Source organism: Myotis nattereri (genome assembly GCF_964212035.1).
Source record: "Myotis nattereri genome assembly, chromosome: X".
NCBI lineage: Eukaryota > Metazoa > Chordata > Mammalia > Chiroptera > Vespertilionidae > Myotis > Myotis nattereri.
In genome coordinates, this window is record NC_138078.1 from 146,500,941 (window position 1) to 146,520,277 (window position 19,337).

The following is a 19,337-nucleotide window of genomic DNA, read 5'->3' on the forward strand; positions in this document are numbered from 1 at the left end:
CATGTCTGATTTTAGTTATTTGCATCTTCTTCCTTTTTTTTTAAAAAAATATATTTTATTGATTTTTCACAGAGAGGAAGGGAGAGAGACAGAGAGTTAGAAACATCGATGAGAGAGAAACATCGATCAGCTGCCTCCTGCACATCTCCCACTGGGGATGTGCCTGCAACCCAGGTACATGCCCTTGACCGGAATCGAACCTGGGACCCTTCAGTCCGCAGGCCAACGCTCTATCCACTGAACCAAACAGGTTTCGGCTGCATCTTCTTCCTTAAACAAATTAGTCTAGTCTAGCTAAAAGTTTGTCAATGTTTTGTTCATTTCAAAGAACCAACTTTTAATTTCATTGATTCCCTCTATTGTTTTTCTATTCTTCATTTCATCTATCTCTGCCTTAATCTTTATTATTTCCTTTCTACTATTAGCTATGGCTTCAGTTTGCTCTTATTTATTTGAGATATTTTTCTTTTTTAGTATAGGCATTTACAGATATAAATTTCCTACTAAGAACTGCCTTTGTAGCATCCCATAGATTTTCATATGCTGTCTTTTTCTTTTTCTTTATCTCTAAGTATTATTCTGTTCCTCTTGTGATTCTTCTTTTGCACATTAGTTGTTTATATGCATTGATTAATTGCAACAAATTAATCATCTTTCCATTTTCCTTCTGTTAATGATTTCTACTTTCATTCCATTGTGGTTGGAGAAGATACTTTGTATGATTTTAATATTTTAAAATTTATTGATTTTTGACTAAAATATTATCTATTCTGGAGAATATTCCATGTGTACTTGAGAAAAATGATTTAGCTGTTGTTGGGTGGAGTGTTCTGTATATATACACACATTCAGAACACTGTTAGGTCTACTTGGTTTATAGCGTTGTTCAAATTCTCTATTTCTTTATTGACCTTCTTTCTAATTGTTCTATACATAATTAAAAGTGTGGTGTTGAAGTCTCCAACTGTTATTTTAGAACTATCTTTAAGTTAGTATATAATTTTCATACCTTCTTGGTGGATTAGCCTTTTTATCAATATATAATGTCCTTTGTCTCTTGAAACAAGTTTTGACTTAAAGCCCATTTTATCTGATATCATTATAGCCATATCAGCTCTCTTTCAGTTACTATTTACACAGAATAGTGATTTCCACTTTTTCACTTTCAATCTATTTTTTCTTTTGGATTTGAAGTATATCTCTTGTAAACAATATACAGTTGGATCATGTTTCTTTTATCTATTCTTCCAGTCTCCGCCTTTAATTGGAAAGTGTAATTTATTTACATTTAAAGTATTTACATTTTGCTGTTTTCTATATATCTTATACTTCTTGTTCCTCATTTCCTCCATTACTGCCTTCTTTTGTGTTTAAATGATTTTTTATAGAGAACTGTTTTATTTGCTTCTCACTTCCTTCCCTGCATATTTTAAAGTTATTTTCTTAGTTAGCTTAGGACAGTGGTCAGCAAACTGAGGCTTACGAGCCACATGCGGCTCTTTGGCCCCTTGAGTGTGGCTCTTCCACAAAATACCGACTTCTGCGCATGGGCCACGAAGTTTCAATCACACTGTAAATGTGCGCCCGCATGTGGTATTTTGTGGACGAGCCACACTCAAGGGGCCAAAGAGTCGCATGTGGTTCGCAAGCCACAGTTTGCTGACCACTGGCCTAGGAATTATAATTAACATCTTAAATTTATAACAATCTAGTTTGAATTTATATCAATTTTGCTTCAATGTTACATAGGATCTGTGTTTCCACAAGCTCCATCCTTACCCCTTCATGTTATTTTCACAAATTACATCTTTATACATTGTGTTCCAATCAATGTAGATTTATAGTTTTTTATATAATTATTTTTGAATGATATAGAAAAATAGGAGTTTACAAACCAACAAAACAATAATGCTAACTTTTATATTTACTTACCATATTAGATTCTTAGGGCTGCTGTAACCAATTACCACAAACTTTGTAGCTTAAAAAAACAGAAATTTATTCTCTCACAGTTCTATGATCTGAAAACTAGGTGTCAGCAGTTTTGGTTCCTTCTGAGAGCTCTGGTGAGGTAGAGGGAGTGGCAAAGGGCTGTAAGGGCTCATGAGACTCTTTCTCCACCTGACAAACACCCTTAGCTGGATTCCACAGAGAGTTTTGGACTATGGGACTGGAAGGGCACAGTAAGGGCTAGGGAAGTCACACACAGGGCTCCTTCCTAATAATTTACTCACTCCTGGCTTACAAAAGAATGTGGAATGTGATAATACAGCAATTTGTGTGTACTCTAGGGTAGGGGACAGTCATCTATCTCATTGGGAGTATGAATTGAAAGGCAGGGAGATGTGGACTATGATAGAAGGGCTCTGCATTCCTGTGGAATTGGAAAATTTGTGGGCTAAATTGAAGGTAGAGGTCTAGGGAATTTCCGTAAAAACACAGCCTCTCTTCCTCTCTCAGCTATTGACAGATACAATGGGCATGTGTGTGTGTTTTGGGTGGAGGGGTGGTATGGAGAAGAAAAGAAAGTTCTTCCACATTATTACACTGAACTATCCAAGGTCAGAGCCATCTTCTGTTCATTGCAATGCTGTCCTGATAGGATCCTATTACTACTAAGAAATAAGCAGGATGGCTCTAGTGTACAATGGACATAGACTAACAGGGACTAGTGGTTTGATCTTTCCTCTTATTCCCATATCATTTCTAGCCTGATAGAAAGCATATGTCATTCCAGTAAGGTACAATAAAATATGAAGTAGCCAAAAAATCAGTAATGCCAGGAATTATTTAGGTCCATTGATGCAGAAACAAAGTACAGCAAGTGAACTGTGTAGCAATGGCTTTATCTCCCTTCATGCTCTTATGTCTACCTTCTCTATGGTGTCACCCCCAAAGTTTTTACTTACTTTCATAGAAACCATTCCTAAAAAGACAAAGCAGGGGTTCATCAGGATCCTAGGAATCCTGGCCTTAGGCAATTTAGCTGTGCTCTCACCTGCATTACTTGGTCCAAGTGTAGGCAACCCCAACAAAATTGCAGTGAAGGATTCTCTAGAATGGAGTCATCCTAACCACCTGGAGATGATTGGCAGACCCATGCCATCTTATGGTTTTGTCATAGCCTCACTTCAAAATAACAATATATTCAGTTTGGTAGGTGGTCTACAAAAAAGGAAAAAGGAGAAAGTACAAAGTACACTCAATCTAATGCTTTGTACTGTGAAGTTCTATTAGACTTACCAGCTGAGGTGCCAGCAGCGCTAATAGCAGCAAAACATGGCATGGTTCCATTAAGGTATAATATGTAGGTAGTGCCAGAAAAGCATCCTGGTAGATATCAGCTGAACTAAAAAGTAGTACAGTTACTAAGCCTCCTTATACTCTGGAGCCCATGCCTCCACACCCACTCTTGGTATTGCTCCTTCAAGCAAACAGACATTGTTCAAGTATGTAATAAATTTCTGGTGTGTAAAATTCCCTTTGCCTCTGCCTCTCTGACCCAAACCCCCTCTCATCTTTCTTTCTCTATTTTGTTGTTGTTGTTGTTTATGTGTTTTGTGTGTGTCGGCACTCCCAGGGCCAGATAAAACACTAGGTTTAAGGTCACCTTTCTGCTCACTGAACATAAAAGCAATCAAACACACGAAGATGAGAAAGTGAAAGAAGCATTTCATTAGGCAACAGCACACTGTGTAAGGACACCATTTTCTTCCTTCACATGAACTCTACTTGCAAATGAATTCTAGCAATGAACTCTACTTGTAAATGAAATTTCATATGGGATAGATGGGTAGATAGATAGATAGATAGATAGATAGAGGGTGGGTGCATATGTGTATGTATGCAGGTGTATGTAGGGATATAAACACCTTGGTTTCTAGGTCTGTTTAAAATTTTATAAGATGATATGAAATAGTCTCTTGTCTGGGGATCTCCATTTATATCTGTTGAACAAATGAACGAGTAGAGAAGACAACATGGAACTATGGATCTCTGGGGCAAGTCATAGTGAAATGGGGCTAATAGAAGAGCACTTTAAGAATCCTGGATCAGGAACCTCCAAAAAACCATTCCTCAATTAAACCAATAAGAACACTTGCCAAACAATGATCAAAATCAACTTTTTCAGAACTTTGGAATTATTCAAAGGCTTTCAAGAATCCAAGGAGCATTTATTTTAAACATGGATGAACCATGAGAATAGTGAGCTTTGTGGCATTTTAACTTGTCCTGTTCTAATCACCCTCTCCTTGGCTCCACAGTAGCCTTGAAAAATAACAGCCTGACAACTATACCAGTTCTGAAAATCAGTAGCCTAGCAGTCACTGGAAGGGGCAGACCAGGTATGAGGTCTCTAAAAAATCCCATTACCAAAGAATAGTCACAGTATGACCTGACAGTTATTGGAAACACCCACTCACATGATTCATCTTTATTTGATCTAACTCAGAGTGCACCCTATGAAAAAGCGCTTTTTTTTTGCCTTGATAGTCTTCATTATTTTATCTTTATTGTTGAGAATATTACAAATGTCTCCCTCTTTTTTCCCCCTTGCCCCCACCACCTGGTTCCCACCCCACCCCAGGCCTTCACCACCCTATTGTCCATGTTCATGGGTAACACATATCTATATATATAAAGAGCCAGGGTCCATAAAGACCTCAGGCTTGATCAAACACTGGAAGTCAGTGCTGGGTTGCCATGGCGACCCAGTACCAACTGCAGCCCCTGCTGGCACAGCGACCCAGCACTGACTGCTGAGGGGGCTGCAGAGAGAGAGGCAGGGTCTAATAAGCAGCCTCTGGCACAGCTGTTGATCAGCCATTGCCTCTTTCTTTCTCTCTTCCTCCAGCAGCCCTGCCTCTGTTTCTTTCCAGGCCTCCACAGGGCTGCTGATCAGCCCTGCCTCTTTGATCAGGCCCAGAGATAGGCCAAGAGATGCTGACTGGCATAGAAACTGACCAATCAGAACTAAATCTGGGTGAAGTGCCAGAAGCCAGTGGCTGCCTAGGAGGAGGAGCTTTTGATGCGACTGGCGTAGAAACCTACCAATCAGAACCTAATCTGGGATCACTTTGGCAGTATAGTGCATATGGCTGGCTATCAGTCCAGATACAGGGATTATGTGTTTTTGTCTGCTAAGAGCATCTTCTCCTGCTGAAAAAGGCTCCCCCCCCCCTTTAAGCAATCCTATCCTATAATCATATCCTATAATCTATCTATACTAATAAAAGGGCAATATGCTAATTAGACTGAGTTGACTGGCCATCTTCTGGACATCCAACTTCCTTCTGGACAAAGCCATGGTGGTGGGGGCCAAGGCAGATGCCATTAGGGGCGATCAGGTTGGCAGGGGAGGGCAGTTGGGAGCAACCAGGCTGGCAGAGGAGGGCAGTTAGGGGTGAGATCAGGCCAGCATGGGAGGGCCATTGGGGGTGAGATTAGGCCAGCAGGGGAGGGCCTTTGGGGGTGAGATCAGGCCAGCAGGGGAGGGCAGTTGGGGGCAATTGGGCCGGCAAGGAAACAGTTAGGCATCGATCAGGCTGGCAGGGGAGTGGTTAGGGGGTGATCAGGCTTGCAGGCAGAAGTGGTAAGGGGCAATCAGGCAGGCAGGTAGGCGAACAGTTGGGAGCCAGCAGTCCTGGATTATGAGAGGGATGTCTGACTGCTGGTTTTAGGCCCACAGGGATCAGGCCTAAACCGGCAGTCAGACATCCCCCAAGGGGTTCCAAATTGGAGAGGGTGCAGGCTGGGCTGAGGGACAACCCCCTCCCCCCCCAGTGCATGAATTTTGTGCACCGGGCCTATAGTATGCATATAAGTTCTTTGGTTAGTTTCTTCCCATCCCTCCTCCTCCCTTCCCTCTGAGATTCATCAGTCTGTTCCATGGGATAGTCTTTATTTTTTTATAGCAGTTTTGAGTTTAAAGAAAAATGAGTGAGAGAACATACAGAGTTCCCATATACCACTGTTCCTTCCCCTCCCTCCTCCACAGTTTTCCCTATTATTAACATCTTGCATTAGTATGGTACATTTGTTTTGATTGAGGGACCAATATTGATGCATTGTTATTAACTAAAGTCCATTGTTTACATGAAGGTCCAATCTTTTTTTGTTTGTTTGTCACAATAAAGTTTATTATGAAAACAGACTGTTTGTGGGGAGAAGGGGATATACAAGTACATATAGGTTGGGTGGCTCAGGTGAAATAGTGTGGCTTCTTTACATGGATGCCATACTCATTGAGGGCAGGGGTAATGTCCTCCATGGTGAGAGTGTACCTGTGGTCCTTGTTCTTGCTTTGGGAGCTGCCAAAGGCTGTGCCCTTCATTTTGCATTGCTGTAGTGAATCATTGACAATATCTGAGATGAATTTCTGAGCAGCTAGGGAGATGAGCCAAGTTATGCAAGGATCTGTGGTCTCAAAGCCAGCAGGGTCCAGGTAGTAACCAGTCACTGCACTAGGATTGTAGGCATGTAATACTCCAGCTGCATCAGGAAGTCCACCAGAGGCGTACTGAACACCACTGGCTTCATGTTTCCATTGCCTGTACTTGGCAGCACATTAACCTCATTAGATTTGGCACAGGACACTGGAGCCACTCAGTGCCACTCAACTGGCTCCCCCACCAGCACCCCACAGTTTCAGCCCCAGGCCACCCTGCTGTCCCATGGGGCTGGCCTTGTTCTTGGAAATGATGCTGGTGGGCAGTAGGGCCCAAGGCCAAGAGGCCCAGACCCGGGCCACCAACTCAGTGTCTGTGCCTGGAGCCACTGCAGCTTATCAGGCCAGTGGGAGAGCTGCACTCTTTCAATTGTACATTCTGCTTGGGTTTTGATGAATGCATAATGCATTCTACCACTACATAATGCATTCTACCATACAGGAGAGTTTTCCTGTCCTAAAAATCCAGTGTCCTTTATATTTATCCCTTCTTTCCTCCTTCTGAACCAGTGGCAACCACTGATCTTTTTACTGTCTCTATAGTTTTGCCTTTTCCTGAATGTCATATGAATAGAATTATACAGTATGTAACCTTCTCAGACTGGCTTTCTTCACTTAGCAAAATGCATTTAAACTTCCTCCATGTCTTTTTGTGATGTGATAGCTCATTTCTTTTCATTGTTGAATAATATTCCATTGTATACATGTACCAGAGTTTGTTTATCCATTTACCTATTAAAGGGCATCTTGGTTGTTTCTAAGTTTGGGCATTTCTGAATAAAGTTGCTATAAACATTCATGTGCAGGTCTTTGTGTGAGCATAACTTTTCCACACATTTAAATAAATAAGAAGTGCGATGGCTGGATTGTATGGTAAGACTATGTTTAGCTTTGTAAGAAACTGTCAGATTGTCTTCCAAAGAAGCTGTACCACTTTTGCATTCCTACCAGCAATTGGTACTGTATGTTTTGGATACAAATCCTTTATCTAATATGGATTGTGAAACTATTTTCTTCCAATTTGTGGCTTATGTTTACATTCTCTTAGCGTCTTTTGAATAACAAGTTTTAATTTTAATAAAGTCCAACTTATCAATTTTTCATTCTTAGATCATGCTTTTGATCTAAAAAATCATCATCAAGCCCTGGCCCGGTAACTCATTTGGTTAGAGTGTCCTCCCAATATGCCAAGGTTGCAGGTCTGATCCCTGGTCAGAGCACATACAGGAATCAACCATTGAATACATAAACAAGTGAACAAATTCATGTTTTTTTCTCTCTCTCTCTTAAAATAAATAAGTTAATCCTCATCCGAGGATATTTTTTCCATTGATTTTTAGAGAGTGGAAGGAAAGGAGGGGGGGTGGGGCTGGAGAGAGAGAGATATTGATGTGTCTCACATCAATTGGTTGCCTCTCCCATGTGCCTGGAGCTGGGGATGGAACTTGCAACTCAGGTGTGCGCCCTTGACCAGAATCAAACCCTCGACCCTTTGGTGCATGCGCTGATGCTCTAACCACTTTGCATATGGCCCAGGCAAAATTTTTAAAAAAATCATCATCAGAGCAGCTCAGTGGCCAAGCTGGGTCCAAGCATCCTGTGGCTCCTGACCTCCAGGCCTAGACATGGCTACTGTCTGGGCCTCCCTGCAGTTGCTCTGCTATTTCTTCTGGTCATCGGAGGGGGAGGTGTTGCTGAGGTGACAGGGGGCCTGACCACAGGCAATACGTGTGCATTATGTGGTGATCATTCGAAGGATAACCAAATGTACCATGTTGTACGTGAACAGATATTCTCCTCAAAATGTGGATCTGGACTAAAACATCTGTTGCAGCAAGTCCCAGATTATTGCTCTAAAACAGTGGTTCTCAACCCTCTGGCCATTTAAATACAGTTCCTCATGTTGTGACCCAACCATAAAATTATTTTCGTTGCTACTTCATAACTGTAATGTTGCTACTGTTATGAATCATAATGTAAATATCTGATATGCAGGATGGTCTTAGGCGACCCCTGTGAAAGGGTCGTTCAACTGCCAAAGGGTCGCGATCCACAGGTTGAGAACCGCTGTTCTGAAACAATGGTTGAAATTTGGAGTTGTAGGAATTCTTCTTTGCCAGGTGTGTTTAAGAAATGTGATGGCTGGCTTGGCTTAGGGTACTGTGAACTGGCTATTACCTTGGAGAGTTGATAGGCATGCAAGCAGGCATCTTAAAAATAATGGTATAGATTTCCAAAGTTTGCAGAAAAGAATATGTGCCTGTCCTCTATTATTTTAAGTGCACTTCATTCTCTTGTCTGGATTTCTGCATTGCCCTAGGGCCGTGGTCGGCAAACTGCAGCTTGCGAGCCACATGCGGCTCTTTGGCCCCTTGAGTGTGGCTCTTCCACAAAATACCACGTGCGCGCGCATGTACAGTGCGATTGAAACTTCGTGGCCCATGCGCAGAAGTTGGTTTTCGGCCTGGGCGAGTCTATTTTGAAGAAGTACTGTTGATATTTGGCTCTGTTGACTAATGAGTTTGCTGACCGCTGCCCTAGGGAGTCTGCCAGTAGTGCTGAAAAAGGACAGGACAGGAAAGCTTTCTTCAGCCCATATTTGATGCACTGCGGGACCCAGAGTCAAGTTCCTGCACACCCACAGAACCTCAAAATCACAGGAGACCCAGACCCAGCTGGTCCCACCCCCATTGGGTGAGATTCAGACCCAGCTGGCCCCACCCTTGTCAAGCCCTGCTGGGCAGAGGACGCAGCCTCAGGTTCCCTGGCCTGGCACTGGGTGGGGGGGCAAAGCCTCAGGTCCCCCGTCAAGCCCTGCAGCATCGGGGGCACAGTCACAGGTCCCCCGTCAAGCCCCACTGGGTGGGGGACACAGCCTCAGGTCCCCCGGCCCAGCACCAGGCGGGGAGCACAGCCTCAGGTCCCCCAGCACACCCTCAGGTCCCCTATCCCAGTGCTGGGGTGGGGAGTATGCCTTGAGTTCCCCTGGCCCAGACCAGGGGGCACAGCCTGAGGTCCCCTGTCAAACCCCGCTGGGCAGGGGGTGTGGCCTGAGGTCCCCTGGGCTGGGGCAGGGGCACTCCTTGAGGTCCTCAGTCAAGCCCCACAGGTAGGGGGTGTGGCCTGAGGTCCCCTATCAAGCCCTGCGGGTGGGAGGTGTGGCCTGAGGTCCCTCCTCAAGCCCCGTATGGCAGGGGGCACAGCCTCAGATCCCCTGGCCTGGCGCCGGGGCGGGGGGCATGGCCTCAGGCCCCCCAACCTGGCACCAGGGTGGGGGTGTGGCCTGAGGTCCCCCAACCTGGTGCCGGGGTGGGGGTCACAGCCTGAGGTCCCCTGGCCCAGCGCCAGGGTGGGGGGCATGGCCTGAGGCCCCTGTCAAGCCCCACCAGGTTGGCGCAGCCTCAGGTCCCTGCTGATGGCTTGTTATGGCTCACTATGGCAATTCAGCCTCCACTGTGGGCGCAGCCATCTTGTGTTAGGAATCCCTGCCTCCGCTGTGGGCGCAGCCACCTTGACCATTAGGGCATGATGGTCAATTTGCTTATTCCCTCTTTATTAGATAAGTTAGTCTTCCTCTAGCCTCCTATAACACAAATGGTAGCCTTCCATACACCTTGACCCACCTCTGGATGCCACTGATTGGTGCATATTTATGTATGTCTACATGGGCTGTGACATTACCCTCAGGAAATGTCAAAATCAAATGTTCTGCTTTAAAGATTAAAAATAATAAAAAATAAATAAAAAATCATAATCAGGGCATCAGACAGATTTGGGTTAGGATCTGACTACCCACTCATTTGCTATGCTTTTGACCCCAGGAAAGCCTCCAGAAGCCTTTGTTTCCACAAATGTAAAATGAAATTATACCCATTCAAGCCAAGATGAAATAAAATGATGTATGAAAACCTCAAAATATAGGGGGAAAATCATCTCCAAACCAAAGGTTACCTAGATTTTTTATGTTATCTTCTAGAAGTTTTATAGTTTGTGTTTGACGTTTATATCTATGATCCATTTTCAATTAATTTTTTTGGACAACTACATGTGGTTTTCTAGTTATCCCAGCACCATTTGTTGAAAAGATTAGCCTTTATTTATTGAATTGCTCTTCCATCTTTGTCAAAGATCAGTTTACTGTATTTGTGTGGGTCTATTTTGAGGCTCTCTATTCTATCCAATTAACCTATTTGTTTATTCTTTCACCAATACTACACTATGTTGATTACTGTAGCTTAAAAGTGAATATTGAAGTCAGGCATCTATGAAAACCCACAGCTAACATCAAACTTATGTTAAGACTAAATTCTTTCCCCCTAAGATGGGGAACAACACAAGGATGTCTGCTCTCACTACTTCTATTCAACATAATATTGGAGATCCTGGCCAGGATAATTAGCCAAAAAATGTATTCAGATGAAAAGAAAGAAGAAAATCCCAAGAATTCCACACAAACTATTACAGCTAATAAATGAGTTCAGCAGAGTTGCAGGGCAAAAGTTAAACATGGAAAAATTACTTGTATTTCTACACACTAGTAATTAATGAAATTTAGAAAAAATCCGTTTATAACAGCATCAAAAAGAATAAAAAAACTTAAGAATAAATTTAAAATGTAAGATATATACTACAAAATGACAAAACATGGTTGAGTAAATAAGCCCTAAATAAATGGAAAGATATCTCATGTTATAGATCAGAAGACTTAATAATGTGAAGATAGCAATACTACTTAAACTTATCTACAGATTGAATGCAGTCCCTAATAAAAAGGAAACAGGTAGTATTTTTTCACAAATTGAAAAGGTGATTCTAAAATTTATATGAAAATTTAAAGGCCTACAATAGCCTAAAAATCTTGGGAAAGAAGAAAATATTTGGAGGAATCACATTTCCCAATGACATAAATTACACAAAGCTACAGTTTTCAAGCAGTGTCATCTTGGCATAAAAACAGATTTGTGGATCAATGAAACAAAATTGACAGTCTAGAAATAAAACATTATATTTTGGGTCAATTTTTGACAATTGTGCCAAAACAATTAAATGGGGAAAGATTAGTCTTTTCAACAAATGGTGCTGTGACAAATGGGTATCTATGTAAAAATGAATAAAGTTAGACCTTTTCCTCATAGCATATGCATAAATTAAGTAAAATGAATTAAACACCTAAATGTTACAGATAAAACTCTAAAAACTCTTAGAAAAAGACATAGATGTAAATCCTCATGACCTTGGATTATTCATTGTTTTTTAGATAACACCAGAAGCACAAGCAACAAAAGATTAAAATAGATAAATTGCGTTTCTGCCAAATTAAAAACTTTTTTAAAAAATACATTTTATTGATTTTTTACAGAAATGAGGGGAGAGGGATAGAGAGTTAGAAACACCAATGAGAGAGAAACACTGATCAGCTGCCTCCTGCACACCCCCTACTGGGGATGTGCCCGCAACCAAGCCACATGCCCTTGACTGGAATCGAACCTGGGACCCTTGAGTCCACAGGCCGACGCTCTATTCACTGAGCCAAACCGGTTAGGGCAAATTAAATACTTTTGTGCTTCAAAGGATACCATCTGGAAAGTTAAAAGGCAACCCACAGAATCAGGGAAAATACTTGCAAATCGTATATCTGATAAAGGGACTAACATCCAGAATCTATAAAGAACTTTTACAAATCAGCAATAAGAGACACCCCAGTTAAGAACTGGTGAATGATTTGAATAGATATTTATCTAAAGAAGATGTGCGAGTTGCAAATTAAGACATGAAAAGGTGTTCAATATAATTAGTTATTTGTCTTTAGTCATTAGGAGAATGCAACCAAAACCACAATGAAATATCACCTCACCTCCACTAATATGATTAAAATAAAAAAGAGACAACAACAAGTGTTGGTGAGGATGTGGAAAAGTTGGAATCTTCACTCACATTCCTGGATTGCAATATGCTGCAGCCATTTTGGAAAACAATTTAGTAGCTTCTCAAAATGTTAAACACAGTTCCCATATGATTTAGCACCATTATGCCTAGGTATATATATATAAGATGAAAAAAAAGAAAATATAGTTCACATAAAAACTTTCACATGAACATCCATGACAACGTTATTCTTAATAGCCAAAAAGTAGAAACAACTCAAATGCCCATAAAGTGATGAATGGATAAGTAAAATGTGGCCTATTCTACAAATGAATTTTATTTAGCAATAAAAGGAATGAACAACATAGATGAACCTTGAAAGCATTATGCTAAGTTGAAGAAGATAGTCACAAAAAGCCAAATATCATATGACTCAACTTATATAAATAAATATTCATAAACCATAGAAAAAGAAAGTAGATTAGGGGTTGCCAGGGACTAGGGCTGAAATGATGAAATGGAAATTAAATGCTAATGAGCACAGGATTTCTTTTGTGGTAAAATTGAGTTTAGTGATTTTTGCACAACTATGTGAATGCACTAAAAATCACTGAATTAAACACCTAAAATTGTGGCTTTTATGGTATGCAAATTAGATCTCAATAAATCAATTATTTTTAAAAATGGGCTAATACCTTCTGCTTCATAGTGCTATTGGGAAAATTAACTGAAGAATTGTGAAACCTTTTGTTAACAAATTAGGCACCCAAGTATTTGGTGGAACTGAAAATAAATTTTACCTGGTGCCCAACTTTGCTCAGAATTGGATGTAATATACTACCACAGTAAATGCGACAAACAGAGCTCCAGGGTCAGAAGCAACTTTAAATGCCTGCTCCTTTTGTGCCCATACATTGAATAAAGTTCTGGCCCATTCACTAAAAGAGCTAGGACAAGGTGGACTTTGCCCTCTGCCTTTCCTTTCTAGACCAAATAATCATTTTTCTTCACCCACAGATTCTTCGACTCCTGTGATGGCAAACAGATTCTTATCCACACAACCCCCTCCACTTTCAAGCATAGCTCCTTCCTCCCAGAAGAAGATTTAAGGTATAGATCTCTTCTTCAGACCTGAGAAAAAGTGCTGAGCTGAAAGCAATATTTCAAAAGAAAAGAGAATTCATAACATCATCTACAACTGACCCCATTCTGACAGTGTTTTCTTTGGCTATTCTGACAACTGAAGGCTTACTGGATAATGGGGCCAATTAACTTTGAGCTCTACATAAATAAAGTTTCAGATGTATTTAGGACTCACAAGCCTTGGAGATCATGACTTTCTGAAAAGCCCTAAGGACACTGAGATGCTGAACTCAGAATCTGGTCCTGTGATGAAAGTCTGTCTTCAGGCTCATTATGTAGTTGTGCCTACCACAGGTAGGCTGGGGAAATGGCTAGATTAGAAGCTCACATTTACTGTCTCATGTCAACTTGCTGCATATATGATTGCACAAACTGCCTTACTCAAGAACACAGCTGTCACATTCTATTGTAATTTGAATCATGATTTTGAAGTGGGGCAAAAATTAATAATGTTCCTTTATATACAAAATATATATTACATTTATTTCAATAGAAAACTAATTGAAATATTTCATGTCAGGAAGAGTACATCCCTCACGCATCCAAAAAACTGTCACTGTTCTATGTTTGAACTTATGTTTATATCCATCAAGGACATACTACATGCCAGGCTCCACTAATATAGAAATGGGTAAAACACAGATGAACTTCTCAAAGGGAGCTCCATCTTTTGGCAAAAAAGTTATACTGTAGTGTGTTAAAGGAAAGCAAATAGTGTTATCTGAGCACAGAGTATAGGACACATGCCTGAGTCCGGGATGTTATGGGGGGAGGAGGTGTAGAGAAATGTCCGAACTGATTCCCAAAGATACTGTATGGAGGGTAGATGGACAAAAGGATATTATGGAATAGCTCCTCGGGTAAAAGAGTAAAATGTGTATATTTATAAACGTAAATGCACATAGATATTCAGTCTAGCTGGAACCAATTATTGAGATGGGAGTCATGAGATGAGTTAATTTACAATGGATAGGTAAGAAAGAAGGATTTATATTTGGCAAATACATGCACCCATCCTAAATCAGTCCCATCCCACTGAGACTGGCCATAAGACTAGGCAAGAAACAGCTGGGCAGGGAAAAGGCCTTATTAGGCTTATTCAAAGGGGCCCCTTGGGGATCCAGGGCTGCCTTAAGAGAGTAAAACTTCAGAGGAGCCTCCAGCCCCCGCCGTGGGGATTAAAGTTCAGCTTCTGGTCATAGCTAAAGGAAATAAATTCCTTCTGCCCAGTCCTCCCCAATCCCCAAAATATTCAAGAAGTCTCTTTAACAACAAGATCATTTATTTGTAACAGCCCAGTTCCCATCACTTCAATACAGCACAGGAGTCGAAAAGAGTTACACTGAAAGTATCCTGCAGTCCAAGGTAGAGCTCCATGCCTCCCAAGGCAGCAAGCCCATCTCTCCCAGAGACCCATGCCCAGAGGCAAACTGAACTTGCACAAACAGGCAAGCCCAGAATGAAGTCAGACCCAGGCCTCAACATGATGCATCCTTTCCCCACAGACCTTTAATCTTCCTAACTGCAGTCTCTACCCCCACAACTAGGCCAATTCCTAGCCTCTCAGACACCAGAGAGCTTTCTATATGGAGTTATTAACAGGGGGTTAAGTGTTACATAAAGACAATAACCTGTGAAATCTAGTCTTCCCTAGAAAGGTTAAAATGACTCCCCTCTACATAATCCTAATGAGTAATGACAGCTCTTCCCCTCTTTCTCTTCACCATAGATGTGGGTGGTTTTGAAATGATTCTGTCTCAGACAGCTCCATATTTCCCCAGTGATCTTATTGAAGGCTGTTCTCCTCACCCAAGGACAGGAAGGAAACTCGGATACTTTTCCCAGGTCCAGAGGCTGAGAGAAAAAGCCCTGATAATGTAGGAAAAGCCCTTTGTTTCCCTTAAAAGATTTTTGTGGAGGTTATTGCCTACAAGTTTTCTAATATATCTGGGAAAAAATAGTTTAGATTTAGATGGCAATCCAAGCACAGAGGCAGGCAGTCTTTCTGATTAGTTACTAGTTTCTAGAATATAGGAGGCAAGGAAGAGTATAAAAAAAATCAGTTTGCTTTCTTCACCCCAAATCTAGAGAGCCTCAGAAGATGTACACTAGGAAGATGCCACCTTTCCCATGTCTTGGTGGGACAATGCCCAAAATTGTACCCATAATGGACTGGTGACCTTTTTAACAAAGTCACCATGAAAAGACAAGAAAATAGAGAGGACATATCCAAAGGAACATCTTACTCAAGCATTAAGGGCTCTGACTAGTGGTCAAAACACTGATGTTTGGTATCAGAACTGTTTTTATAACGTGAGATTATAAACAGGGAAGAAGACTGATGTAACAACACTTAAGGCAAGGAATAGAACCCATAGATTAGCTAGAGGATCACTGCAGCTTTAACACTGACATTTGTCTCTTTATTTTCAACCCTATTCCAATTTCTCGGGAAACTTGAGCTACCTGTATCTGTGCTATCACCTACATGTGCAGGCCTGGGCAATCATATCCTCATACTCCTTGTACAAGATATTCCCATTAGCCTCAACCATAAGGATGCTAATGGGAGCATACTTATAAGGGACACATGAGGGCCGAGGGACACTCTGGTTCACCAGCTCATTGACAAGGTTCTGGATGATGGCGTGATTGGGAGAATTGAGACCATAGTGTAGTACCCGAGGGCAGGCACCTTTACAGTAGTTTGGGGTATAGAGATTGGGAGCAATGATCCAGTGATCCCAGCCCAGCTGATGGAAACTGACTTGGAAATGGTGGAGGGAACACTGGTTACTTTCAGGCCCATCATGTTTCTGGGAGGGGCCAGGAATCTTAGATGCGATACTGCCTGCTTGCCGTGCCCTCCGCAAGAGAAGAGAAGAGTCCCTTTCCATAAATTCCTCCAGGCCTCCGGGTAGAAGTTTGGCCTTCTGAACACTTTTATGAGTGTCATTGAAATAGAGTAACAAGAAGGCAGTGTCCAAAGGTGAAGTGCCCTGCCACAGGAGCTCATGACCCTCACTACCTTTTTGATGCTGACACATGAAGCGCAGTCGTAGAATCCGGTGCTTCTTGTGATTCCAGAGTCTTTGCTGAACTTGTTGTGTGATATCCATCTCTGTCCAAGCTTCAGATAGTAGGGAAGGTTTTGAGGAACCTATTCCTGAGGAAGAAAAGCCGTTGGTTGGGCTTTTCTGGACCCAGGGTTCCACATGGCAGGAGAGGTGGAAGCCAGCTAGGTGGAGTTGATGGCGGTAAACCACAGTGGCTCTGACTAGTTGGTAGGCTACCTGGTTTGGTTTCAAAGGAAAGTCCAGGGTCTGTATGTGCCGGGGGCCTGCATAAGTAAGAGGAAATAACAGAGGATTAGCTTCTTACCCCCGAGCCTAAAACTTTTTCACAAACCTCAGTACACGCAGACAGCTGTAAGCAGCCCTAAATTTAACTCAAGATCACAATAATAGCCATTGTTTATTGAGCATTAGCTCTTTAACCTGCAATAGCCTTATGAGCTAGTTATTATCCCCATTTTACAAAGAAATTAAGACTCAGAGAAGCTATGCCAGAGGACATATAGCCAGTGTGTGGTACAATAAAAATTTGAGCCCAAGTCACACCCAGCTGTACCAATTACTAGCTATGTTAAACTAAGTTACTCTAAGTCTCAGTTTCTTCACCTATAAAATGGGTATGTTAATGGTACTTACCTCATAGGATAGTGGTATTAAGGAAGATCATGTTTGTATTTTACCCAATGCCTGGCACCTGGTAAGCTCACAGTAAAGGTTAGTTAGGGGTATGTTAGTTGTTTTGCTTGGAGGAGGGAGTGCAAATCCTGTGTGTTGTCATCTTTGAGACTAGCAAAACCCAAGTTTGATATCACAGTGTTCCCAAGGTTTCCTTGAAGTTGATGACTATCAGCTTTCCCTAGAGAGTCCTGTACTTCAGGAACCCACTGCTGTCCTAGAACAGTGTCTAGTGAAGATGTTAAAACAGAATTAAGCATAATGAGAACAAAGACAATTCCAAAATATATTTGTTACCAAAATCCCAATGTGGCAACATGATCTAAATAAAAAAAACAACACACAAACTACTTGGTATACAAGGATATTGGGGTACAGCATTTAAACACTTGAGAAGTTATAAACATACTTTAGAATAAAAAAAGACTTGAGCTCAAATCCTGCCCCTGCCACCCACTGTCCTTGTGACCTTTGCAAGTTAACCTCTCTGTGCTTTAGTTTTTCTTATCTTTAACGATTAGGCTAATTGCTGTATGACAGCTAGTGATAGTAGCTGTCATTAAGGATTAAGTACAATTGATATTCACTGAGCCAGTATGCAGCTTGTTTCTGTCCTTTCTGAGGCTTTGTAAATGTCCCCAATTCAGCATTCTCTACTCTTTGCTGTATTTTAAGAATAAAACATATGAACAGCCCTCCACAAGAATGTATATGGGCATTTCTCAATTACAGTTTTCAGTGATATAACAAGCAGTAAGAGTTTTTTTGTAAGGTAGAAGTTGACACATCACTCAATTGCCCTGGGGCCTGGGAGATATTCCTTAGGTAGGCCCAAGGCAATTCATTCTTAAATTGGGTCTCTAAATGATAGCAGGATTGGAGCCAGCTTTTCCCAAGTTTGCCATTCTTTGAAAACCAATCCTGAGAAAACAACCTCCCTACCAGGCAATGAAACCTGACAGTAAACTCACAGATCCTTTACACTCTTCCCCAAGATTTCTCTCCCTCCAGGATAGTATGGAATTATAACTCACCTCTGAGCGGCCTTGCTACATTGGCCAAGGGCCTCACCAGCCTCACCATGGTGGCCCCAATCGTGCGGTTCTCTCTAGGGTGCCCATGCACATCAGCTGAGCGCTGGTACAACTCCAGCATGTACTGCATGGGATGCCCTAGGACCTGTGGCTTCCTCTGCTGCTTGCCAGGTGCTTTTTCTAGCAGCTCCTGAATCAGGGGCAAGGTAGGGGCTTCAGCCAGGGGGCCAGTAGAGTGCTGCCCTACCGTTCCCATTTGGACTCTGTGTTCTGTAAAAAGCACCAGTCCCCAGAGAAGAAGAATTCTAAAGCTGCTGAGGAGGACCATCTTGAAAGGCTTGGTGTTCAACAACATATTCCAGCCCAAGCCCAAAGGATATCACTCTGTCTCTTTCCTGTCACAGAGGTAACTGCATCCTGGCTCCACAAGCACAAAGGAGAGGGCAAGAAAAAAATGAAGGCAGGTAGGTCCTATGTTGCTTCTTCTGAGAGGATCTTCTGGACCAAATGAGGTCTCCTAACTTAGCCTCTTTGCATCAAAACTAATAAAAACAGGTGGGACAAGGCAGCATGCCCCTCCTGCTCTCCAGGGCTGGTAACTAGATAGCCCTTATTCAGAGGCTGAGGTGATTTAAAAGAAGTCCATTCCAGGACCTGCTCCCTCACCTTATCCACTAGGATGAAAAAAAGCAGCACTAGCTTGTTCTACTTCACAGCTTTAAAGGAAGTCTCTTAATCAGTCCTTAAAGGGCCAGAGGCCTCCTGCTACCACCCTACTTCCATGCAGTACTGTCTCTAGTGCAGAATTTCCCAAAATGTGATATGCTGATGACTTGTAGTGAAACTATCTTCTGTGACTGGTAAGAATGCTTCTGGATCTTAACAAATGTTCCAAGAAATTCCTGGTAACAGTTAAATGTGGAAACCACTGTGTGAGTTTGGCTGGTAGAGCTTGAAGATGCTTTAACAGTGGGTCTCAATCTTGGCTGTACATTAGAATCACCCGGGGAGCTTTAACTATCAGGTATGCCTGGGTACCATCTCCAGAGGTTCTGATGTAGTGGATCTGGGGTGTTATTAGAGCATCACGATTTTTTT

General features: G+C 42.0%; 1 protein-coding gene and 1 long non-coding RNA gene across 2 annotated transcripts in view; one reads left to right on the forward strand and one right to left on the reverse strand.

Annotated features, from left to right (window-relative positions):
* The window catches only part of LOC308510874, a 136,211-nt gene that overhangs the window by 47,265 nt on the left and 69,609 nt on the right, over nucleotides 1-19,337 (forward strand). The window lies entirely within an intron of this gene.
* On the reverse strand, nucleotides 15,937-18,567 carry BMP15 (bone morphogenetic protein 15; the record flags this gene model as incomplete). The annotated part of the gene is made up of 2 exons (XM_081081255.1): nucleotides 15,937-16,796; nucleotides 18,240-18,567. 2 exons carry the CDS (start codon nucleotides 18,565-18,567, stop codon nucleotides 15,937-15,939), a joined length of 1,188 nt encoding a protein of 395 aa, XP_080937381.1.